This window comes from Lacerta agilis, chromosome 14 (genome assembly GCF_009819535.1).
Source record: "Lacerta agilis isolate rLacAgi1 chromosome 14, rLacAgi1.pri, whole genome shotgun sequence".
NCBI classification, from domain to species: domain Eukaryota; kingdom Metazoa; phylum Chordata; class Lepidosauria; order Squamata; family Lacertidae; genus Lacerta; species Lacerta agilis.
In genome coordinates, this window is record NC_046325.1 from 26,620,324 (window position 1) to 26,646,724 (window position 26,401).

The 26,401-nt window shown below is 44.7% G+C and overlaps 1 protein-coding gene across 5 annotated transcripts in view; it reads left to right on the forward strand.

The window, feature by feature from the left end:
* Positions 1 to 26,401, forward strand: part of GRB7 (growth factor receptor bound protein 7) — an 83,713-nt gene that overhangs the window by 55,391 nt on the left and 1,921 nt on the right. For all 5 annotated transcript variants that reach the window (XM_033168837.1, XM_033168836.1, XM_033168838.1 and 2 more), the window contains 12 exons: positions 7,006 to 7,201; positions 9,075 to 9,228; positions 15,191 to 15,347; positions 15,994 to 16,115; positions 18,052 to 18,132; positions 18,457 to 18,594; positions 20,436 to 20,546; positions 21,378 to 21,476; positions 22,173 to 22,253; positions 23,138 to 23,254; positions 24,773 to 24,833; positions 25,688 to 25,775. In XM_033168837.1, the coding sequence (XP_033024728.1) occupies positions 7,014 to 7,201; positions 9,075 to 9,228; positions 15,191 to 15,347; positions 15,994 to 16,115; positions 18,052 to 18,132; positions 18,457 to 18,594; positions 20,436 to 20,546; positions 21,378 to 21,476; positions 22,173 to 22,253; positions 23,138 to 23,254; positions 24,773 to 24,833; positions 25,688 to 25,775 (1,397 nt within the window). In that variant the 5' untranslated portion in view covers positions 7,006 to 7,013. The remainder of the gene's footprint in view (positions 1 to 7,005; positions 7,202 to 9,074; positions 9,229 to 15,190; positions 15,348 to 15,993; positions 16,116 to 18,051; positions 18,133 to 18,456; positions 18,595 to 20,435; positions 20,547 to 21,377; positions 21,477 to 22,172; positions 22,254 to 23,137; positions 23,255 to 24,772; positions 24,834 to 25,687; positions 25,776 to 26,401) is intronic.

Sequence of the window (26,401 nt, forward strand, 5' to 3'; positions counted from 1 at the left end):
TCAATATGCTTAACTTTACACAGTCATAAACTTAATCAACTATAAATCTTATCTTAATGTCAAATCTTAACTCCTATTTAACAAATAAATCATTCATACAAAAATTTTCTTTTGCCAGTTTTATCTAATATAACCCTATTAAAGCCTCTAATTTATCTCTGCTCAAATATTCAATTTTGCTGATTTAACTAAATAGTCTTTAAATTTTTTCCACTCTCGTGACACCGTCTCCTCCCTCTGGTCCCGGATTCTGCCGGTCAGTTCTGCGAGTTCCATGTATTCCATCATCTTCATCTGCCATTCTTCCACCGTTGGTATCTCTTCTCCTTTCCATGTTCTTGCCAATAATATTCTAGCTGCTGTTGTGGCATACATAAAAAACACTCTGTCCTGACTGGGTATCTCTTCATTGGTCATGCTCAGAAGAAATGCCTCTGGTTTCTTACAAAAGGTAACTTTCATTACCTTCTTAAGCTCATTATAAATCTTATCCCAGAAAGCATTTACCGCTGGGCACAGCCACCACATATGATAAAAGGTACCTTTCGCATGTTTACATTTCCAACATACATCTGACATTTTGGTATTCATCTTAGCTATCTTAACTGGTGTCAAATACCATCTGTAAACCATTTTCATTATGTTTTCTCTTAAACTATGACAAGCAGTAAATTTGATACCTTTCTGCCACAATCTCTCCCAGTCATCCATCATAATATTATGTCCTACATCTTTCGCCCAATCTATCATTGACGATTTAACCAGTTCATCTTTCGTATGCCACTCTAGCAAAAGATTATACATTTTGGAAAGGTTCTTAAAGTTCGATTCTATCAGTTCTGTTTCCAGTTTTGATTTTTCTACTTGAAAACCAACTTTTTTGTCCATCTTAAATGTTTCATATACCTGATGATAGTGCAGCCAGTCGGGGACCTGACTTTTCACCTGATCGTAGCTTTTTAGCTTAAAAGAGTCCCCTTCCTGCTGCAATATGTCCATATATCTTAACCAGTTTGCAGACATGTTCGGTCTCTTATAGGCCTTGGCCTCCACTGGAGAGATCCATCTAGGGGTCTTTCTCTCTAACAAGTCTTTATATCTAGTCCAGACCTGATACAAGGATTTTCTAACTATATGAGACTTAAAAGTTCTGTGGATCTTAACCTTGTCATACCAAAGGTATGCATGCCACCCAAACATATTATCATGTCCTTCCAAGTCCAACACATCAACGTTCTCTAGCTTAAACCAATCCTTTAGCCAGCAAAAGGCCGCTGCTTCGAAATAAAGTCTTAAGTCCGGCAGGACAAAGCCTCCTCTCTCTTTAGAGTCTGTTAGAATCTTAAACTTAATTCTTGGCTTTTTGCCCTGCCATATAAACTTTGATAAATCCTTTTGCCATTTCTTAAAGCAATCCAATTTATCCAAAATTGGTATGGCTTGGAATAAAAACAGCATCCTTGGTAGGACATTCATTTTTATCACAGCTATTCTTCCCATTAACGACAGTTTTAATCTTGTCCATATTTCCATATCCTTCTTTATCTCCATCCACAGTTTTTCATAATTATCCTTGTACAGGTTCAAATTCTTGGTTGTGAGATTGATACCTAGATATTTTACAGATTTAACAAAGTTGAGGCCAGTGCCTTCTTGTATTCTTTGAATCTGTTCTGCACTCAAATTTTTACCTAAAACTTTGGTTTTCTGCTTATTTAATTTGAAGCCAGCTACAAGTCCAAATTGTTCAATTAGTTCCAAAGCTCTGGGGACACTGCTTTCCGGTTCCTGCAGGGATAGCATCAAATCGTCTGCGAAGGCGCGTAGTTTGTATTCTTTCTCTCCCACTCTAATTCCTTTTGTCTGTTTGTCTTTTCGGATCATATTTAGGAGGACTTCCAGGACCGTAATAAAAAGTAAAGGGGAGATAGGGCACCCTTGTCTTGTTCCTTTCTCAACTTCAATCTCCTCCGATATCACACTGTTTACTATTATTTTTGCTCTTTGTTCTGTGTAAATGGCCTTGATGCCATTTAAGAATTTTTCGCCAACTCCCATCTTTTCCAAATTCTTTTTCATAAATATCCAAGATACTTTATCAAATGCTTTCTCTGCATCAACAAACAATAGTGCCGCACCTGTGTTTATGTCTCTCTCCAGTTTTTCTAAAATGTCCACAATAATTCTCGTGTTATTACTTATTTGTCTTCCTGGCAAGAAACCTGCTTGGTCTCTATGTATATAGTCTTTCAGCACTCTTTTCAGCCTTGTAGCCAAAACATTTGCGAAAATTTTATAATCCACATTCAAGAGGGATATTGGACGGTAATTTTTCATTAGAGTCTTATCTGTGTCTGGTTTTGGAATCAGTGTGATAAAGGCTTCTTTCCACGTCTCTGGTGCCCTATCTCCTTCTAGTATTTTATTGCAAATTTCTCTTAACGGCTGCGATAGCCAATCTTTCAATGTCTTATAATATTTTGCTGTTAATCCATCCGGTCCTGGGGCCTTCCCCATTTGCATATTGTTTATTGCATCTTCTATCTCTTGTGTCGATATTGGGTGGTTGAGGGTTGTTAGTTTTTCCTCTGGGACTTTTTGCAATCCATTCTTTTCCAGAAATCGGTCTATCTCTGCTTCATCTATCTTCTCCTCCTTGTACAGTTGCTTGTAAAATCTCTGAAAACACCATCTGATTTCCTCCGGTTTCTCTACGTTTTTTCCATTTACTACCAAATTGCTGATGACATTTGCCTTTTGTCTTTTCTTTAGTTGCCAAGCCAGTAGTTTTCCACATTTATTAGCAGATTCAAATGTTCTTTGTTTCATCATTTTCACTTTCCATTCAATATCCTGATTCATAATATTCGCATATTGGGATTGCAAGTATTTAATTTCTTTTTGAATTTTGATACATCTGGGATGTCCTCTTAATTCTTTTTCCTTTTCTTTGATTAATTTCAACAATCTCTCCATTTCTGCATTTTGTTGTTTCTTCTTTTTTGCTTTTTCACTTATGAGGAATCCTCTCATTACCGCTTTACTTGCATCCCAGGCAATCCTTTTCTCCACTTCTGAACTCCAGTTGATTTGAAAATATTCTTTCATCTTCTTCGCTGCTCTTTCCACTAGCTTGGTATCCCTCATCAATGCGTCATCCATTCTCCATCTGAAAGAATCCTTGGAAATCATTTTTAGGTTTAACTGTACCGGATTATGGTCTGAAAATGTTTTGGGACCAATTTCTGCCTTTTGTATTTTTGGAGCCAATTCATTCGAAATCCAGATGTAGTCTATCCTCGACCATGACTGCTGAGATTCACTAAAATACGTTGCCTCTGTTTCTCTTGGGTTTTTTAATCTCCAGGAGTCCACCAAATTCAAGTTGTCTACCATTTCAAAAAAAAGTCTTTGGGAGTTTCCCGTCGTTGGTTAATTTAGTTCTTTGAGATCTGTCCATTAATGTGGAAACTGCCCCATTAAAATCTCCCAGGCAAACTACCTTATAATCCAAATAGTCCAGCAGCAGGTCATGTACTTTTTTGTAGAAAATCGACTTTCCATCATTTGGTGCATAAAGTCCCAGAATCAAAATTTTTTCGCCTTGTACGTTAATTTCAATTGCGATGTATCTCCCTTCTTCATCTTTAAATAGCTGTCTTGGGCTATATTTCTCCTTTGCGTAAATCACTACTCCTCTCTTCTTGACCTTGTCCGATGATATAAACTCTTGGCCTAATTTTTTATTCTGTAATAATCTTCTATGACGGCGGGCTATGTGGGTTTCCTGTAAACATATTATGTCCAAATTCTTCTTTTCAATGCTATAAAACACTCTGCGTCTCTTTGGTCTCTGATTCAATCCCCGAACATTCCAAGTCATTAACTTGAGCGCCATTTCTTTGTTTATTCTTCTCCTCCAGTTGCCTGTCCTTTCTTGTCTTGTTCTGGATCCTGGCTTGGTCCTGGTTGTCCCGACGGTGGTGGGTCCTGGCTTGGTCCTGGTAGTCCCGACGGTGGTGGGAATACTTCTGGAAACTTGTAGAACTGTGCTGGATCCAATGGAGTCCCTTTAAAGTGTTCCAGATGCTTGTCCAAGAACTTTTGCTTCTCCGCCAAGGACCTTATTCTTACCTTTTTCCCTTCAAACGTAAATGCCAGGCCTTCTGGAAACTCCCAACTGAAGGAGATCTTTCTTCTTCTTAACTCAGTCACCAAATCGTTATAAGGAGCTCTTTTATCCAAAAAAAATTTGGGGATATCCTTATAGAAAATTACTTTGTTCTGCTGTACCACCAGGTTGTTTCTGTAGTGTAAGTCCAGAAAAAAGTCTCTGTCGTGTCTATCGTGTAGCACAAGCAAACAGTCACTGACTGTTTTGGTGCTTTTCTTTCCTCTGGAGCCTCTAGGTCCAAATCTGAAGGCCTTCACTATGCGTGCTGAGACGTTTACCTCTTCTAATTCCCAATATGTTGAGAATTGTTGCACAATATAGGCTTTTAGGTCTTCCCCTTCCAATTCTGGAAGACCCCTTATTCTTATGTTTCCTTCTCTCTGATGTAGTTGCAGAAAAGCAAGAGATTCTTCAACAGTTCTCTGTCGTGTTCCAATATTCTCTATCTGCTCCAAGTCTATATTGTCCAATTTTTCCTCCACCTTTTTTATTTTTTCTCTGACCACTTTAATTTCCTCTGAGTCTTTTTTCAGAGTAGTCACCTCAAGCCCTATTTTATTAATTTCTTCTCTGTTCTTTCTTACATTCTCCTCAATTTGCCCAATTGATTTTTCCAAAGTCTCAGTAGAATTTTTAATATCGGCTTTTATGTCAGCTTGGAGTTTTTCTATTGCAGAGTTAACTGTTGTATTCACTGATGCACCAATAGTGTTCACTGATTCTTGTGTTTGCTTCAACCTTTCGGTGACACTGTTCAAACCTGCTGCAATTTCTGCCACGCTAACAACCAATTTCTCCATTTGTTCCTGAAGAGTTAAGGAAACAGAGCCTTTTCTTTTTTCAGAGCCAGTTCCTTTAGATCTAAGTTCCATTCCCTGTGGGCTCTGTAGCTGTAATCTCAAGGTCACTCCAGTTGCTGTGGTAACTGTCTCAGACATTCACAGCAGAAGACCAACAGTCCCAAAAGTAAACACCAGGTGGCCTGCAGCTAGCTTCTGAGAACAAAGAGGCTGCTGAGCCAGGAGCCCACACCAGTCCAGTAATCCAACTTTTAGGCAAAGAGTTCAAATTTTCCCAAAATTATACATTCCTTAAAGCCAAGAAGAGTCTATTTTAAATAGCCCAAGTCAGTAACTGTTTCTCACTTGCAGTGTTACCACCGGGTCCTTAAAATAACTTGTATCTGGCTACCAAAGTCAAAGAGTCTCCACTGGTAAACAGTCACTGAAACAGTATCCAGGAAAAAGAAATGGCAACCGTATTTTGCAGCCCGCTACTGACCCGGAATCCTAGTCCTGAGGGCGAGCGGTGTCTTCTTTTGCCATATCCACTATTCCTGAGTCTCAAATCATCCATAAAACAACTTTTAATCAACTTTTAAAAAGTTTGGCAGAGTTCGCAAAACTTTTCCGTTACTCGCGGCTTTAATCTTTTAGCGCTACCAAGCTCGCACAAGCAGTTCAAAGGGAACAGGCTTCCTTTTAAAGTTTCCTCTGCAAGCAGTGTGCTCGAAACTTTTCAAACAGTCCAAAAACTTTTACTTACAGAGTTTCTTTGGAAGTTTCTATGTCGGAAGTGCCGGGTGCTCGGGTCTGGCGGGATCGCTGCTTTGATCCTCCGAAGGCAGACGCTTCTTCAGTCCCGTGTCGGAGCTTCGCTCGCCCGATTTCCCCCCTTACGAGGGTCAAACGGGAGCGGAGACGACACGTCTGGGACCCACGAAGCAGGCAGTCCACGGGACGCTCTTCCCGTGGCTTTAAGGGATCCGTGGCGCAGGCACGGTAGTCCCTAAAGCCTTGCGGAGGACGGAGCCGTCGGACTCCCGTCCGCCATTGACTCGGCACCAAACCGGAAGTCCCCCTGGTAGGGACTTTATCTTCTTTCCAGTTCTGGGCTAATAACATCCGGGTGGCCGTTGTTCCATTCATGAGTAGTCTTTTCTGCTCCTTTGGTATATCGGTACCTGTAATTCCTAATAAAAATGCTTCTGGTTTCCCCTATTGTAAATTTTACTCAGGAGATGGGGAACAAGAAGAACATGTTCAGGTTGGAACCCTTTGGGGCAGCTGCTGAGGTCTCCATGCCTCTGAATGGCCCATCACTCACCAGATCCCTCTGCTATTTGCTGCTCCTGTCACTTACTCGCCATTGCATCTGTCACCATTACCACTCGCTCATACACAGACGTTGATGCTGAGGGGCCACTCCTGCTTGCTCACCTGGTCACTTCCTCTGTGCAGTGGCTGTGCTGAGTCCCCACCACTGCCCTGAAGGAGAGGGCAGGAGAGTGAGCAAGGAGCAGCAAACAGTTTCTGTTGTTCCTCCTCGCCAGGCACACTCGCTTGCCCACAAGCTCCTAAAGTGAGTGAGCTGGTGGCAGCAACAACGGGGAATTACTCCCGTCACAAGGAGGAGTAATGGTCATCCACCGAGCAGGGGCCACCACGTCTGAAGCCCTGCCCCAACACACACACACACACACACACACACACACACACGAGGCAGCACTGCCTGAATTTCTAATTTTGTTCCTTTGAATAAATTTGGAGGCCCAGCAATGTGTCATTTCAAACAGTGCACTTTCACATCTCCTTTCAAGTACATGTAACCATAAATACAAGATGTCCAGAGTAACAGCTGTGGAAAAACTGGTTCAGACTTAAGCTCTGCAAATTGTTTTTGGTTTAGCTCCGCCTAGGGATCTTGTCAAATTTGGATGTTTTGCTGGCTCTTGATTTCACCTAACGTGGAAAGACGGATAGGCAAAAAAATGAAAAAAATGAAAGGGATATTTAGCCAAGTAATGGGGGGTCTCCTCTCGTTTGCTACAGATAATGACATGGACCTGGGAACTCTCCAAAACAACATCAACAGCACTTTGGACAACGTTTATGAGGATGGCCTGGAATCGGACAACAGTAGGCCCCTTTCAAACAGCAACCCTCTCTGTAACGGTGAACAAGCCAGTCTTCTGACCGGAGGAGATGTTGTCAAGCGCTCTCAGCCTCTGCTCATCCAAGCCAATAGGTACGTGGAGATGGAGCCAGGAATTGTGGGAAACTCCAACCATCGCCCCCTGTGATTATTTTGTGTTTAAAAATGAGAAGTTCTGAGCTGATTTCTTTTTATCTCTGGACGTGTGCAGAGTGCATGGCTCAATCTGAGCTGACGTTCAGCCCTGGAACAAGACAAATACAGGTGTGAGGATCTCTGGGCATGAACTGAGTTGATTTCCCTCATTACTGAGGAGTCACAGTCCGCCTACCTGGGAGTAGGAGACACACGTTTCCAGGAGTCCTTGAAACCTGGCGTTCCTCTTTTAAGAAACTGACTGTGCTCCGAGGCACAGTTCCCACCTCAGTCAGGAGCAGGGAAAGAAGTCGTGCAGGTAACCTGCAGGCTGTTTTCTTTGCAAAGCAAGACTACAAAACAGGAAGATGGATTACTGATTTCATTCACGGTGAAATTCATTAGTAGTGTGTGATCACAGTAGAAGCAGGGGATCACTGCTTCCAGACAAAGTGTGAGCTTCCTCCTGTGACATGATAGGAAAGAGGGGCTTGAATAGACTTGCAGTGGACAAGCAGCTTGATAGGATGAATCTAGGTCAGACATTCTGTCCCAGAAATTTGAAGCCCTGAGCAAAATCCAGACTTGGTTTAGTGGCTTCCCCTCAGGGGAAGCATTGAGAAATTCTGAGAGAAGCCAAGAGGGTTTCAATAAGAATTGCATGCATATGTGTGTGTGCGCACGCGTGCACACACACACACACACACACATATAGGTGGGCAGGATTGAAAGTAGGGAGATTCTCTTATCTCCAGTCTGAAGGTACCCAGCATCATTTCATCTCTGAAGCTGAAGGCTGGGCTTAAGTAATTCCTGGAAGCAAGACCACTTGGGATCTCACAAAAGCCACTCTGAGCAGCTTCTCTAAGAAGGCTGTTCGGCCGCTGCAAGAACTGGATGCTGAGATGGGCATTACTCTGATTCAGCAGCCTCTCCTTATGTGCCTCCAAGGCTTGTCTCACAGAGGATACCTCCACAGCACTGTTGACATGCAGTCTTTCAGGCTCCATCACGGCTGTGCACACATAAAAAGTTTGGCGTGCTGTGCCAGACAGATTTCGGACTAACTGCCTGTACGTGGTATGCACTGGCAGGAAAAGGCAACGTGCATTGGAGTTAATCATTAGCTTCCTTCCCTGCTCGAGGGGCCAGTGCCATGGTGAGATGGAGCACAGCAAGATTGCTGAGTTGAGTGACTTTTCTGAGGCTGGCTCGGGCCCTTTGCCCAGCAAATGCAATGCTTAGTGCCAGAGGCTGGTAAGGGTGTGGACTGGATCTGACACACTGAATTGAAATATCCACCTGTATCTTTGGCTGTGGATTGGGAACGTGTTAAAAAGGTGCAAAAAAAATTATGGGTAAATGAGTGCACAGTTCAGCTTCATGAGAACGTTTGCTTTCTTGTTTAAAAAGCAGGTTTCTAAGTATATGGAGAATGCCTTATGAAATCTCAGAAAGGTGGCTGAATAAGATCTCAAGTGGTTGTGGGCGAGGGGAGACCTAGCTCATTATCTGATGGGCTAATGCAGCCCATTATCCTTCCCCATATTCAACAGAACCAGAATACAGTTTGTGCAAAATAAAGAGCAGTCATTCAAATTCGGTGGATTTGTTTACTTTATTCAGGATTTGGATTGCCTAGATACTGAATTTGAATATCTGTAGATCTAGCCCTGGACCTAGATCTCCAAAGTACATAAGGGTTTCAGACTTTCTCTTGAACAAATAGGCTTTACTCACTAACCCAGAAATCTCACTCTTCCCCCTTTATGAGGATACGGTACTTCAGGCCTGCATGATAATCCTTCTGATGTCCTTCTCTTTCCTTTAGAAAGCTGAAAGAGGAGGAGCAGCAACAGCAACAGCGTGCCTTATCTTTGCCCTCCATCCCAAACCCTTTCCCAGAACTCTGCAGCCCCTCCAACTCGCCCATCCTCAGCAACTCCTCCTTGGGACCAGGCTCACCACGAGAAGGAGGTTCCCATGTAAGTGTGCCTATTTACGTTTCAGGATGGAGGGCAATCAGAACAGGGCTTAAATTTGACACAGGGTTTGCTAAGGCATGGTACTAGAAGCTTTCTCTTTTGGTGGTGGTGGTGGGGCACTTGCACAGCCAGCTAGCTTCATGTGAAATCATTGAGAGGGCCCCTGAGAATGTGCAGAGGGTGTTTTCCTTTCCACAATGAGACTGCAAACATCTTAGATGAAGGGCAGGGGCTTGTGGTTTTACAGAGGCTGTGCAGGGTTTGCCCAGAGATACGTTGTGCCCCCATCTCCTCCCCACCATGGGGTTCCTTTCAATACACTGACTTGAGTACAAAAAGAGTACAAAACCCAACCAAAATATGAAGAGGGTTAATGGTGACTGAACGACTTGAAGAACCCGTTGCCATTGTCTCCTGCTCCTGTCCATTAGGTAGGGCTCAGCCAGGCAAGGTTAACTACTTGCACCCCATCCCACAAAATCACTCACTTCAGTTTTCAAACAACACATGTTTTGTAGAAAAACAAACAAACTGCACATAACTCGAAACTGGCAAAGTTGTTTCAAATTGCAAGGATGAGCAATAAGGCAATCTTTGATTATCTTTCTCAAATACTAAAACAAATGTTTTCACACACAAATCATTTTGAACAATCTGTATAAAACTGTGCCCCTCAAAGGTCAGTACTGTGCTACTCCAAGGTCTGGGCCCTTGGCAGCTGCCTAAGTTGGCCTAATGATAACTCTGACCCTGGACTGCGCTGGAAAACATTCAGTAGGGTATAAGAGTTGCTGTTGTCACTCCCCCACTTCACCCCATTTCCTCAATTGCATCCCCTTCCCTTCATTTCCATTTATTGCAAGCCTAGGCTGTATGTATGTAGGTCCTGGACTGCCCAGACAACAGGGCCTCCCTCTTGGCCTTGTTGATGTGGTGCAAAAGAAAGGAAAGCAATACATTTGGCACCAACTTGGCTGTAGGAGTTGCCGGGAGAAGGCATACAAGACACCATCCAACCAACCACCTTACGGACTCCAGATTTGTGTAGCCTTTTCTTCTCCTGAATTTATCCCACAAGGCCGTGGGTACTGATTTTTCCTCTCTGGAGAAAAGGGGTCGCAATGAAGGAAACACAACGTTTCCTCCCCCTTCTTAACACAACCAGATTCTGTGGTAAAGGTAAAGGGACCCTGACCATTAGGTCCAGTCGTGGCTGACTCTGGAGTTGCGTCGCTCATCTTGCATTACTGGCCAAGGGAGCCGCCATACAGCTTCCGGGTCATGTGGCCAGCGTGACTAAGCCGCTTCTGGTGATTCTGTGGTAGCGGCAGCCAAATTAATTCTTGCTTTGGGTAGCAATCCTGTACGAGCTGGCCTTGCATTAGGCTTTTCAGCCTCTTCTAAGAGCTGAGAATCAAACACTTTCCCCCAAACTACGGACAAGAAGAGCCAGAGAGTAATAAGAGTTAGAAATGAGGACTTGTGAGTTAACCAGGCACGATGGGGCAAGGCTGGTTCCCATGGGGACTGTTGCCAAGGTTTCAGGTTTTGTTTGGCTAGCCTCTGGGCCTCCGCTGGGAGCCTGCAATTATGGGACAGGAGGTTTCCAGCTGCCTGGGAAGTTTTTCAATCCACCTGATGCCTCTTGCAGTTTCTATCAAAGGCCAACACAGATGCTTTTCACCTGCACCCAGCAGTGTCTGACTGAGGAAAACATGGATGTTCATTTTTGTGCACAGTATACAAAGGAGCTGATAGGAGACTAGAGAGCAAGACAAACAGGCAAACTACTTCTGTGTTATCTCGTGGTTTACCTGCGCTTGATGCATTTTCTTGAAAAAGAATCAATTTATGTATTTATGCGATTTAATATCCTGCCCTCCAGCTCAAACTTGGGCTCTTACGACGGCTCACGATAAAGAACAAAATAATAATAAGAGAAGGCTTAAAAGAGCAGCAGCAATTTACCAGTAGACACCAATAGAAGATAATAGCTATATATCTATCCTCTGTTGCAAGACACAGACCCGATTGTAACTTTACATATGGCAAAATTTCTGACCTCAGTCCTGACACTTAAGAAACGCAATGGTTTGCTATATACAGTTTGAAATTTTAATTTAACTTTTATCATATTCTACTCAGCTGAGTATTTTTAAAGCTATTTTATTGTTAGTAATTGTAAACCAGTCCGTGATGTTCTGTTTCTGTTTTTGGTTATTGTGTTTATGGGCTTAAAGCCGAAATAAAATGAGTTGAGTTGAGTCTCTCTCCTGCTATATATCTATACACACTTCCTTCAGAGCAAACCCCATTGTAGCAGGGTGAGAGAGCCAGGATGGTGTAGTGATTAGTGCATTGGGCTAGGACCTGCGAGTCTAGGGTTCAAATCTGCACTCGGCCAGGAAGCTCACTGGGTAACTTTGGGCCCTTCACTTTCTCTCAATCTAACCTATTTTACACAGTTGTTGTGAGGATAAAATTGGGCAGGACCAAATTAATAACTTTTAAAAAGTTATTAACTTCCTGTTGGACGAATTGCAAAAGGCACAAAGGACTGTCGCAACCTTGCCATCTTCAGAGGAGCCATACGAGAGTAATTATCAGCCTTTTCTCTGAAGAGGTCTTGTTCATCCTTCTGTCTGGTATTTAAAGGCTCTCAGAATCTTTGCCAGTTTCCAGATTTACTGGCAGCCCAGCCTGAGATTACTGTTAAAGTGTTTATGTGGAGATTGACAACCAACACTCCTTTGCCTTTCATCTGAAGACGGGGTGCCTACTGTTCATGATGGGGCCTCCTAATCCTTCCCCTGGGATTCCAGCCAGGGTGCTTGGCGCTGGTCAGGGAGCGGGAGAGCATAGGTGTTTAAAGACCAATTACTTTCCCACAGTCTTCCCTAAGCAGGTCAGCTTTACCTCTCTGTCATCTCAAAAGTGGAGTGCGTTAAGATATGAAGAGCTGCCGTTAGATTTAACACGGTGTAATTTTTTTTTTTAAAAAAAGAGGTGCCTAAATGCACAGTGAACAAGCAACTTTCCAAAACACATAGTAAATTTCAAACCCAGTCGCTCTTGTCTCATCTCAGCCTGTGGAAATTCCTCCGGAACATTGAAGCAGCATAGCTTGGACCAGCATAGATGGTAAATTAATCCAAAGTCCAGCTTAGCTCCTCTTTTCCCATGATCCTCCTGCGCATGATTGATGGCATTCATTTGCAAGTTTCCATTCCAATGTAGCAGCCAGGTCAGTCTGGCCTTGGGTTATCTCCTTTTTCTGGAAAGAAAGCAACTGACCCTCGGGGACGTGCTGCCCTAACAGATGATAGGTCCTATTAGATGTGTCTGGGTTGTGCAGTCCTTCTTTAAATGGAGCCCTTGGCCCATGCACTCGCATTGTTGGCATGCCGGCATAGCCACAAATCCCTCTTGCGCTATCCACTGCATCATGAGCAAGGTCCTGCTGCATGGGTGGTGCTTACACATGTTGGCTGAACCTTTAAGCCAGGCACTCACAAATGTTATTTGTCTATTGGGGAGGTGGGGGCATGAAGGTAGCACGCACACTCTCCTCAAGTAGCCTCTCCCAGTCCCCCAAATATCAGGATGGCTGCAGCTATTGTCACAGCACTGCATCAGCTCCGACAGGTGGGAAGGTGGGAAGAGGATCTGTATTGATTGAAAAAAATAAAGACCTTTTCATGGCCTGGGGAGGCTGGTTGAAACAAGGGAGAAAGGAGCCAAGTGGTGACTTGTAAACCCTTCCACTTTGGCTTAGGTCAGGGGCAGGGGACCTTTTTCAGCTCAAAGGCTTAGGGAATGTGGCCTTGCGAGAGCCCAAAGAGTGAGATAAAGAGGCTTAGCCCGTATCCCTCAATTGTCCCGCCACAACATCCTGGAATTGCAGAAGCCATTACTGCCTCTGATTGGATGCAGGGATGTCCTATTTTGGCAGGCCTGAGGTTCTGCACACCTGAATTAGATGGAGGCAAAAAGAGGACCCAGTTTCTATACCTCTGAACAGAATCTAGACCTAAATGAATATTCATGTAGCCCCAGGCCTTTTGTTAGGAGCCAGCAAAAGCACTAGCTTTCATTTAAAAACAAAGTTGGCTATTCCATTATTTGCCACCTTCCCCATGAAACGAGCTTAGGAAAAGGAAGAGGCAAATTCTGCAACAACCAGAACAGAAGCCCCACTGGTAAACCAACAAAGGTTTGTGGCACCTTAAAAACTAACAGGTTGATTGTGGTGGAATGGAGTCAGCTTCATCAGGTGCATGTAGTGTTGCCCTGCGTCAGCAGGTGCGTCTGTGTCTATACCCACATAGGTATAGAGGAAGGACATTGTAAACAGTGAGTCAAATGTGAAACGGCCAAGAAATGCAATAAGTACAGTCTGTGCCCACTCTAAAACAAACAATAAACCCTGCTGTGATTCAGACAGATGTCTAGCCATGTAACTCCTCTGCCCCAGAAGGTCTGGGGAATCAATTGTTGCCTAATAATAGAAGAGGAGGCTCAGCCCTAGAGCCTATTTTGAATACCATGTATTTATGAAGCAATAGTAATAGAGAAAATGTATTTAAGATGTGCAGAGTGCATTTCCCTCTCACCATTAGATGCCCATGCCTGGAATAGAGAGTTGGGCTATATTTCAGTGGACAGGATGTGGCACAGCTCCGATAACTCTCATTTAATAAATGTAGCACAAAGTCCTGTAATCTTGTCACACACCACCCCAATCTCTGAGTGGGAGTTCCAGGCGTTTCCTTGGGGTTCATGCTTCCTTCAGAATGAGGCACAGCAGAGACTGTGGTGTCTTTAGGATATATGGTTTATTTACACACTCATATATACAACCTGAGCCTACCATGGAGGGGTTCACGGCATTAACACTCCAAAAGGGTATTGTTTCTCCCACAGCCGCAGGCTTGGATTCAGACTGAAATCGAGCCTTGTTCTTTCTCTCTTGCTTTCCAGCTTGCTGCTTTGCTTTTATCTCTCAACACTGCAACTCTCTGCTCTCAATGCTGGCTTTTCCCTTCTAACTACCTGGAGTTGAAGGAGCCGTCCCTGCCCATTTGCCATCTCCCACAGAGCCCCTTCCGGTGTTCTCCTTAATGGCCCGTTACCCAGGCTGTCACCTCACTAGGAGGCTGACTTGGCTATTCCAAGAATGGGAAGCTTTGGTTTACTTTTAACACTAGCTGGATCCAAACTCACAACAATACGATTGACTCAGTTGTTTTACTTGAGCAATTGGTTTGCTCCCTCTTGTGGAATAGTTGGGTTAAGGAGAGATAATCTCCAGCGGACTAAGAATGTAAGATCATTGCAGTCAAAGGAGGTCAGTATCCTGTTTCCAACAGTAGCCAAAGCAGATGCTTCAGGAGTCCGAGGTTCCCCACTCCTGCTCTACAACATGCAAGGGTTCTGTGGCAAATATTTGTGAGCACAAAATCCTTTTAATAGCTCTCCCCAATTCACTCCTCCTCCCCCCCCCCCACAAACCTCACAATGTCTATGACAGCAGTGTCTCATACTGAATGTAACTGACTTATAGAAAGGACTCTAGGAACTGAGAACAGAGATATTGCATGTACCCTTGCCGCCTGTGAAAATCCATCCACTAAGGGTGTGCTTAACAACTATTAAAAGAATTTATGTTCTAATAGTTCTTAAGTAACTTCCTGGAACAGACCAAGGGTCCATCTAGGCCAGTGTCCTGCTTCCAACAGCAGCCAGTCAGAGGTGCCCAGGACGTCCACAAGCAGGACATGAAAGCAAGGCAGTCTCCCTTTGCTATTTACCTATCAAGGATAATGGCCCCTGCTAGACCTCTCTTAAGCCATCTAAGCCACTGGCCATCCCCAGGGGATATGCTCATAGGTCTGGAACCATCCTTCACTATTTGTGCTTCTCTCCCTCCCCTCTTAACCTCTGCTCGCTTTCTCCCCCACAGGTTGTGAAGGTCTACAGTGAAGATGGCACTTGCCGCTCGCTGGAGGTCACAGCAGGGACCACGGCTCGTCACGTCTGTGAGATGCTTGTCCAGAAGACTCACGCTTTGCATGATGAGTGCTGGTCCCTAGTGGAGGTCTACCAGCACTTGGCTCTAGGTGAGGAACGGAGGGGTCTCCTTAAAACCAGGATTGAGAGGGCCAGGCAGTCTGTGTTTGTGTGTATAAACACGTGCTCTCTCACACACATTTATTATTAGAGGGCATCATGACAGTGTTAGGATTAGGGATGTGGAAGAATTCTGAAAGCAGAAATGGGAGCAGAAATTGCCCATGTTTGTTTATTCGTCCCATGCCAAGAACAGAAAGGAATACAAGGAATGCTATCAGTATTAGATGTTGTTTTCAGTCCAGAAACAATGCATGATGGTATGTGATTGGTGGTGGTCCCCTTTCTGGTTTGCATTGTGTTTCCTTTGCGGTTTGAAATAGCGTAATAATAACATAAATAATTGTAAAGCATTTCACCACAGTGGTCAGTGAGAAAGGGCAATGAAGTTTTTATCAGAAGGTGAACTGCAGCAGAAAAGAAACAAACTGCTCATGATGAATACGGGGTGGAACAGACACACTTTTTTTCCCCTGTGTGCAAGGAATGTTATATTAACTAGCATGCTTAATATCCTTTACTGGAGCTGTTCTCCATATTGGGTCAGCATAGAATAGAAAATGAGATGCTAAATAGGTTCTTAAACCAAAATTGCATTTTTTTTGTTTTAATCTCTCTCTGCTCTTATTTTGCCAGAGCGGTGCCTGGAAGATCATGAGTCTGTGGTGGAGGTTCAGGCCACATGGCCTGTTGGGGGTGACAGCAGGTTTGTCTTCCGGAAGAACTACGCAAAGTATGAGCTGTTCAAGAGCTCGCCAGTAAGTGGAATGGACCATAAAGCCAGGAGGGGAGGCCAGTCTTTCCTTCCAGCATTAAAAGGAAGCTTCCTGCACTTCCGGTTTGGTGCCGAGTCAATGGCGGACGGGAGTCCGACGGCTCCGTCCTCCGTTAGGCGATAGGGATCTCCGTGCCTGCGCCACGGGTCCCTTAAAGCCACGGGAAGAGCGTCCCGTGGACCGACGGCTTCGTGGGTCCCAGACGTGCTGTCTCCGCTCCTGATTGACCCTCGTAAGGGGGGAAATCAGGCGAGCGGAGCCCCAGCACGGGACTGAAGAAAACAACAACCAAATAGCCCCCCTCCCAAAAACACACAAAAAAACATTTCTGCATTACTTGAATTTATATCTCTGGCTGTAAGATACAACAGAAACTTTTTTTATTTTAGTTTTCAAATATGAAACATATCTTATTATACCAACTGATAATGTAAAAAGTACATGACATTTTATATTTTGGGATGTTCTGCTTCACAACTACAAAAATAATGTTTCTATATACGCTGGAAGCCGCCTGGTGTGGCTGGGATATCCCAGTCAAATGGGTGGGGTCCTATCATCATCATCATCATCATCAAGATCCCTGGTCAGACATTAAAAGCCCTCAGCAACTGCCATCATCCCTGATCTCTGGCAATGCTGGCTGGGACTGATCAGAGCTGGGAAGAAGCACCAGGCAGCTTTCAACCTTGGGTGCTGAGTTCGAAGGTCTGAAGGGGGCCTCTGCATGTGCTCAGCTGAACTTGCACAGAAGTCACCCCATAACTGGGAATCCCAATAAAGCAGGGTTTCTGATTGTAGGAAGGTTTCTAAGTACGTTCAGCCAAACAAACTCAGAAACCTTATTCAGACCACTGTAGGTTAAACCACAGAGCCCAGGGCTTGCTGATCAGAAGGTCAGCGGTTTGAATGGGGTGAGCTCCCGTTGTTCAGTCCCAGCTCCTGCCAACCTAGCAGTTCGAAAGCACGAAGTGTAAGTAGATAAATAGGTACCGCTCTGGCAGGAAGGTAAACGGCATTTCTGTGCGCTGCTCTGGTTCGCCAGAAGTGGCTTAGTCATGCTGGCCACATGACCTAGAAGCTGTCTGCGGACAAACACCGGCTCTCTCGGCCTATAGAGCGAAATGAGCGCCGCAACCCCAGAGTTGTACACGACTGGACCTAACGGTCAGGGGTTCCTTTACCCTTTACCTTTCCGTTGCTGAAGAAGCACAGGGATATGTGCTTCAACCTCCCCACCTTATTTATTTTTTATAACAGAGTTTTTCATTTTCATCTTTTCAACAGTTTGGTTGCATCAAGATATATCTATGTTTACATTAGAGCACATGACATCAACAATTACGTAAAAATAAAACAACTATAAACACTCAGATAAACGTTTCTGAATATATTAACTAAGTTGTGTCAAAGTGTGTATACCAAAATGATTACAAATATTGCAGCCATGAAATGATGTATAGTGGCGTGTATTGCTTAGATTGGTGACCATAAGTATTTGTTGCAATAACCATTAGAAATTATATGACTTTATAGGGAGGAGGGAGGGAGAGGACAGCAACTTTTTACTTCCTACTTCCCTTCCCTTTAGGATCTTAGGCTAGAGAGCACATTATTTTGATATTGAATCTTTATCTGTGTTATATTAGGTGTTATAGAGTTATCAGTGTTATAGAACGGGTGCAAGAAAATTTTAAAGAGAGGGAGAGAAACAACTCTCTCTCTCTCTCTCCCTCCCTCTCCCTCTCTCTGCAATTATGAGGATAATAAACTTGTCCTTATTTTTACCTTAAAAAAAAAATAGCATTGAGAGCATTTCCCCTCTTTTGGCACTAGAAACACCAATACTGTATGTGACAGCCAAATATCTCTGTTTAGTTTTGGAGGTCTCACCCCTTTCTTTTCTTCTCCATTGTAGCAGTCACTGTTCCCTGAGGCCATGGTTTCCAGCTGCCTGGATGCAGCCAACAAGGGCATGTCCCATTCAGAACTTATACAGGTACAAAACCCATCTGCTTCCTTTCCTCTACCCATTCAGACCTGCTCCCATTCCCACGTCTTCATTTATTTCCAGAAGGATAAAGCACTGTTCTTGGGTGGCCATGCTCTTATGCCTAGCACAATTCCACTGGGAAACACTAGGCAGCCAGGAGATGTTGCTGGGGTCTTCTGTATCCCCAGGGCTGCACTCCTGAGTGTCTCCCACACAGCTGTGCCCTAAACTGGAGGGCTAGTTGTTGCTGCCAACATGAGCTGCCAGCAGCATTGGCGATACCACTTGTCTACTCTTGCCATCCTTTTTTTAACTGACTGCCTCTTTCAGAATGTGCTGAATTCAGGAAGCTGCCCCGAAATCCAAGGGTTCATGCACCTGAAAGAAGTTGGACGCAAAGTATGGAAAAGGTTTTACTTCTCCCTACGGCGCTCTGGGCTCTATTACTCAAGCAAAGGCACATCAAAGGTAAGCGGTGTGCATTGTGTGGGTGGAGGGGTTGGTGTTTTAGTTCAGTCATCCAGTCCTGTTTGCAGCCTGTCAGGGCAATATTGCTGCGCTCTATCGGAAAGAACAGCAGCTGTCAAGGAGACAGAAACACCTGAACCACCGGGCGGTCTAAATGGCAGCATGAAGCTTGATACCAAGACCAATGGCTTAGGATGTGTTTTGCCAAAAGCAAAAAGTGCCATACAGACTGCAAACTACCGGAAGCAAAATCCACGCCCTTCCATTTTTCTTGGTGTCTGCAGTTAAATGAATCTAAGTTATGCACCACAGAAAGAGAAATTATTGAACCTGAGTAGAATACTCAGTAATGATTTCCCCAGCCCTTCGCCCACCTTAGAGCAACAATCCTTACAACACCTTTGTAAGGCAGGCTTGTATTATTTTCCCGCATATTACACATAGGGGGAAGGCACAGGTTGAGAGATAGTGGCTTGTCTATGGTCACCTATTGAATTTAAGGCTGCGATGAGTTCTGAATTGCTGACTTCTTTCTTATTCACAACGAATTTATATTAGTTAGTGCTGGGGTGAAGTATTTAGCCAAGTGATTTTTGCAAATGTCAAGGGCTGTGTGTGTGGGTGTGACGATATCCCCCGAAGATTGGATTAATCTTTGGAGGCCTGGCTAAGTTCAAGAATTTTTGTCTTAAGCATGAGTTGGCTGAGAGCTTTTTGTTTTTCAAAAAGCCTTCCACACCTTGGGGAAAACCTTCCCACCTGGGAAAGAATGCCAGGGGAGTGATGCTACATCTTGACCTACCATTGTTCCTAAGGATGCTCTTAGATAAAAGATAACTGCCCTCTCAGTCAATGGTGGCTTTGTTATGAGAGAGAGAGAGAGAGAGAGAGAGAGAGAGAGAGAGAGAGAGAAGAAAAGCCTTTGCATTTAAGCCAAGAAGAAAATTCTTTAACCCCCAGAAATTTGCTAAATATCCACTTCCTACATTCATGGAGGAATAATGGTCCTGGGGGAAAGGGGGAGTCCCTCCAGATAGTTTCTATTATCCCTGACTATGCTGGTTGGCGCTGATGGGAGTTGGAATCCTACAATATCTGGAGGATATCCTACAATACCTATCCTTGACCTATGCTAAATTCTGTGCTTGGCCTAGCACAGTGGTTTTCAACCCATGTGCTGTGGCACCGTAGTGTGCCTTGAATGATGGTCAGGGGTGCTGTGGGCAACACTTGTCTCTGTCCCTTTCTTTCTTTCTTTCTTTCTTTCTTTCTTTCTTTCTTTCTTTCTTTCCTTCTTTCCTTCCTTCCCTCCCTCCTCTAATGCCCTCTCGCATCTCTGCTTCCCAAAGGCTTGCACAGCTGTTTATTGCAGCAGCCCTGGCTATAAGCCCTGCAGGCCAATGGTGCCTCTGGGAAGCACCTCTCTTTGGTGTGGGGGCAGCTCAGAGACCAGGGATGGCAGCAGCAGCAGCAGTAGCTGCCCAGAGAATTCCCAAGGAGAGGGGAGAGGAGAGGGAGGCTGAGGGAACCCTCCACAAGGGCGAGAGGTTGCCAGCTCTGCAGGCAAGGGGTGACATAACTGGGCTCCTGAGCCTCACAGGGGTGCCACAGAAAAAATGTAGTTGGTTAAGGGAGCCATGCACTCAAAAAGGTTGAAAACCTCTGTCCTAGTGTAATCTGGATGCTAAATTCTTCCTTTAGGCTAATGTGACCACACATATACAGAACATACCTGGTACCTACCTCAGCAGGCAACTGAGAAGTCAGGGTGGGTGGGGTAGACCCTCATGCTGTGGAGCACAGCTTCACACTTCTTCTGTTCTTGGTCTTCCTCATGCCAGGACCCCCGACATCTACAGTATTGTGTCGACATAAACGAATCCAATATCTACTACATCACCCAAGGCAAAAAGCAGTACAGCACCCCTACAGAATATGGCTTTTGCATCAAGGTAAGAAGAGTGAAAAGCACTCATTTAATTGGCATAAAGAGAAGTGCCCGGTGGTAATACAATATGGTACGCTTAAAATATATCCATGGTTAGACCAAGCAATGAGATGTCTTGGGTAGATATGCAAAATCAAACTTTACCACAGCCTTTCAAGATTATCAAGATACCTGTACACACACACAATGATTTTAAATCAATACAGTCAAATATTTTAATCTTGACTATACACCAGTGTTTCACACAAGTGTGATAACTGAGGCACACTTATTTAAAAAATAACAAAATTGGAGACACATGTCACTCTTACACCTGACAAGCTTACTTCCAGCATGTGTGTGTGTGTATAATCTGTGCCCACCATCCCAGGATCCCTCCCTCCTATTTCTGCATGAATCACTTTTCTGAGCATGCCTCGAAATGGGAAAGAGGCAAATCCAGAGCACTAACTCATGCAGAGATGTGGCAGGTACCATCCCCTGAGGGTGGGTTATCTTGCTGTGTCCCTGTGTTGGGATTGATTGCTTTTTCCAGCCAAGCCCAGAGCAGAGAAGGGACAGACAGAGCCCCAATGGAGGTTGATTAGAATAAAGGAAAGCCGGAACAGTAAATCAGAATAGCGAATTATGCAGAAATGCAGACTCGGTGGATGTATACTTTTGGAGAATTTAATTACTTAATCTCTCGATTTGGTTGATCCAGATGGGGAGTGGGTTCTGTGGGTCAGGGCTCATCCCTAGAGCAAATGAGTTATGGCACCTTTCAAAAAATGGTTGGGTGGGGCAGCCTTTGACCATCATTTCCTGCATGTGATTATTGCTCTTACCTCTGCAGCCATGCAAGGCGCGAAGTGGGGCCAAAGGCCTGAAACTCTTCTGCAGCGAAGACGAGCAAAGTCGCACGTGTTGGATGGCTGCCTTCCGCCTCTTTAAGGTACAGGGAACTCTTCTAAAATATGACGTCCATAGAAGATTCCTCCTCAGTGCAAAGAGCCACTTTAAAGGAATGGTTTTCATCAGGATTGCAGAATTAGAAGGAATAGTTATGCTCCTTGCTCCTTGTCTGTTACAAATACAGGGGTGAAGGTCATGCTGTGGTCTAAACCACTGAGCCTCTTGGGCTTGCAGATCGGAAGGTTGACGGTTCAAATCCCCATGATGGGGTGAGCTCCTGTTGCTCTGTCCCAGCTCCTGCCAATTTAGCAGTTCGAAAGCATGCCAGTGCAAGTAGATAAATAGGTACCGCTGTGGCAGGCAGATAAATGGTGTTTCTCTGCACTCCGGTTTCCGTCACGGTGACCCATTGCACCAGAAGCGGTTTAGTCATGCTGGCCACACGACCCGGAAAGCTGTCTGTGGACAAACGCCAGCTCCCTTGCCCTGAAAGCGTGATGAGCACCACAACCCCATAGTTGCCTTTGACTGGACTTAACCATCCAGGAGTCCTTTACCTTGCTACAAATACTAATTAGCCTGCCCACCGCCAAGTTTCTATTTGTACTAAAAAACCCTAAAAACTGTACATGTTAAATACAAATACCCATTTAATGTCGCATCAAGTTGGCCTCTTAATTGGGATTTGAACTTTGACATACCAATGTTCAGACCCAGCTATTCCCCTTTTCCGCAGTATGGCATACAGCTCTACCGAAACTACCAGCAGTGTCACGCACGGCAAAGAGAAACAGCGTGGATCGGGCCTGTACCCCTGGTAAGCTACCTGCTATGATGGTGTTTCAGAGATTTTCATTATCAGTGGATAAAGGCAAACATAATGTCTGTAGAGTGAGGATGGACACACCTCCCTGTCAATTTCCGTTTCTGATTTTCCCAGTCCTAAGTTTCATTCCACATCCGCTTGGAAATTGGTTTCAGAAGCCTGCACACAAATTCGTACACTGCACATTTCTCCGAATGGACGCGTTTTTGCTTAAGATGTGCAATTTTGCTTAAGATAGGTGTTTTTCCTAACAGTTTTCCCCAACACAAAACATTTTTATATGTTGCTTTCACTAATATGTGGGGTTTTTCCTGCACTTTCCCTGATGGGTGTATTTTTATACACTTGAGCATTTGCCTTGGGCCTTTAAGGCTAGATAAGAACATCTCCTGCCAGGAGCTAATTTGGTGTGCCAACAGAGGGCAACCCCAACATTCAGCCCCAAAGGATCCCTATCTGCTTTGTGATACTTTACGATCCTTAAATTCAACTATGAGCTGTCAGTAATAACCAATCTGTACCAAGACATGACAGCAAAAAGAAGGCACTAAATCTAGAATACTCTCCCATTGGAGACTCCCCAGGATTGCAAGCCTTCCTCCCCCGCACTGGAAATAGAAGGATTTATTTATTTTAATTGGCAGGTTATGTTCTTCTATTTCAGGTATTATTAATTTGCTTTTCACTGGCTCTTGTGTATGTGTTTTTGACTCTGTCATTTCCTGGCCCGGAGATATTCGTCAAAACATGATTAAACACATCATTTTAGAAACTGAATTACGATTTGCATGCTGCCATTTGGGACCGGTCACTTATTATTATTGTAGAGATCTGTTGCTGAACCCTTTCTAAAAAAAAAAAAAACAATCCCATAGCGGAGCGTGTCGGATAACACCTTGGTGGCCATGGACTTCTCGGGTTGTACGGGCCGAGTGATTGAGAATCCCAACGAGGTTCTGTCAGTCGCTTTGGAGGAGGCTCAAGCATGGAGGGTGAGTCTGCTGTTTGGTTCCTACTTAGAGATCACAGGGAGAATGGTGGTTAGTTGGGGAATGGGGATCACCATGTTGGGCGAATTTATTTAATCAGGTATTACATGGGGCGGCCTCTTAAACTCCAGTTTGAGCTCCACCCATGTGGAGAGCCAGTGTGGGATAGCTGCTCTCCATGCAGAAAAAAGTACCCACCACAGAGCGCCAGGCAGATTAGATAGCAAAGATAGATAAAGCTGAGTTCCATAGCAGGATTGTGGATTGTCTTGGGACAAGTAGGTCTAGAATAGCCTCCCCCAATCCAATGCCTTCCGGGTGTTTTGGACTACAGTGCTTATCTTCTCCATGCTGGCTGATGGAGGTTTTCGTCTAAAACATCTGGAGGGTAGCAGGTTGGGGGAGGTTGATCTAGAAAATAGGCTGAGGAGTTTTGCACATGTTTTGCACCCACAACGGAGGGTTTAAACACCAGCAGCCTCTCATCTTTTCCCATCCTCATTTGGTGATGATGGAAAGCTGGGCTGGAATGCAAGGTTCACAGAGGAAAGGTTTGGTTCCTTAAAGAAGCAGACCCTAAAACTCTAGGTGGGCATATAGAAAAGTAGTGTGTTACAGAGAAGGCTAAACTGGAACCGTTCTCCCAGATATGCTAAGATTTCTATGTACAAGGAACTTTTTTTTAAATAGAGGAGTATTCTGCCACCTGTACTCTGAAATGGTACATCCAGACACAGGTTTACCATGTCAAGTGAGAACCAGGGACAGATTAATCATGCAATTATACAGAATGGGAAAATTTTGTTCCATCCTTCTTGACTCCTGTCTTGACTGCCTCCTTAACTGAGTCATATTTCCGATTGAGATTTTGGAATTTTTATGACAATGGGAATTATTATGCATCCACTTACAGTAGGAGACACCAAACTTGTTCTGATGCACACATAAGTAGCCTTTTGTTGGTACGTCTACCTTTTTAAGGGTATAGTTGTTGCCTCCCCCCAAACTGCATTTTTGCCCAATTTTTGTAACATAATAAGGAAATGGAAATGTTTTATTGTTTTGGGTTGTATGATGGTATCCATCCCTTGGTGCTGTTGCAGTAGCAACTTGTGGGTAGACAACTAAAGGTGAGAAAATTTACGGCACCTCGGAGGCTATTGAATTGCAGTTACCGAGCTGCTGTGGACCAGAGCCCGCCTTGTCAGATGCATCCAATGAAGGCAACTCTGGCCCACAACAACTTATGCCGCTCCTCCATTAAATCTTGTTCGTCCCTCCAAGCTCAATGGGGCTTCTTCCCTAGGAGGTGGTTTTTAGCTGCCAGTGCCACAATACTCTTTGTTCTTTGTGCTGCAGCAGACTGCTGGCATGACCACCCGTCCAAATTTGGAATTTAACATAAACAAATGTATTGCTATTTGGGGGGGGCACTCCTATATGGAACAGGGAAATGATAATTAACATGGCAAGCTTAACATACCTGAAACAACCTCCACTGTTTTCCCCACCATGCTTCAGAAGAAGACGACACACCGATACAGCCTGCCCACCCCGTTCCAGAGCTCCTCATTCAGTGCTGGTGAGTACCGAGAGACCCTGGGCGCTGCCTTGTGCTCCAACCACTTGGAGCTGCTGCCTTCGGCTCCAACCAGCACAGTATCGCCTACAACTGACTAGCGGCAGTTCCCCAGACAGGCCATCTCTCCCAGTCCTACCTGGAAATGCCAAGGATTGAAGCTGGGACCTTCTGCGTGCTCTGGCACTGAGCTATGGCCCTCTCGCCTGTCGCAGATCACTGGCGTAAAACACAACCCCTTCTTTGTTTGAAAATGTAGTATAACAGCCGGTGAACGGTTGATAGCAGAGGTTCAAGAAGGGGGGCAAGGATAGCTCAGTCTGTGGAGCTCGAGACTCTTAGTCTCAGAGTCGTGGATTTGATGTTGGGCAAAAAGATTCTGGCATTGCAGAGGGTTGGATTACCCTCACGGTCCCTTCCAATTCAACAATTCTGCCCTAAATCGACTCTTCATTTGGCTGTGCCACCATCTATAAATTCCATTGCATGAAACGTTGAACATGTGAAGGAGCAAGCTGGATAAGTGTGTCTCTGCACATGTGCAGATTTATATGGTTTCATCTGAGCTACAGCATAGCCATGGAGCTTGACCCAATGTTGGCTCATATGAAGTGATAAGAAGGAGTACGCAAGGCTGCTGAGGATGTAAATGCTGCTTTGCTCTATCTGCCAGTGCCAAATAATCCTGGCCAGCCCCACATGTCTAGGACGAAGGGATGGGTTTTCCAGTTATCTTGAACCCCAGCAACCCTCATTGCAGAGACTAGGGGTTGCAATTGCAACAAATACCAGTACATTCTTAACACTCCGATCAAGGCTGAGTTTCTGAAAGAAAGCTCTTTCCATTCCCTCCACAGCCATCCACAGAACCCAGCCGTGGTTCCACGGACACATTTCTAGAGAAGACACCCAGCGCCTTATCGTTCAGCAGGGACTGGTGGACGGGTAGGCTGCTTGCTGCGTCTCTCCAACGCACAACGCTTGTGCAACACAATCCTATATGCATGCGTACTCACAGATAGTGCCATCCTGTTCCTAACCCTTCCCATCCCAGGGATACTGTACAGAACAGGATTACATCAATATTGCTAAAAGCCATTTGACCCGGGCTGGAGCTGGGAGAGGCAGGCAGTTGCAAAGACAGAACCTTCTTTCTCAAACAACTGAAGCCCATCCCAGCAGAGCCTCTGCCAGGGTTAGGCTGTGAGCACTATGCCGGCTTAAAACACAGTTGGCCGTTCTTCTTCTCAATGCGGATTAAGAATGACTTTGGTGAAAATGCATCAGTATGGAGTATTTCATAGGAAACAACAGGATAGATGAGGGTTGTGGCTAACCTTGTGTTCACACCACTTCCCAAACCAACCTTGGGGGTGCAGTCTTGCACCTTAGGGGAAGAGAAAGCTGTCTTTCTAAGTGCCCACCTGCCTGCTGCCTCTTCCAGTTCTTGAATGAATTACAGTTGTACTTTGGAAGTCGAATGGAATCTGTTCCGGAAGTCTGTTCGACTTCCAAAATGTTCAGAAACCAAGGCGCAGCTTCCGATTGGCTGCAGGAAGCTCCTGCAGCCA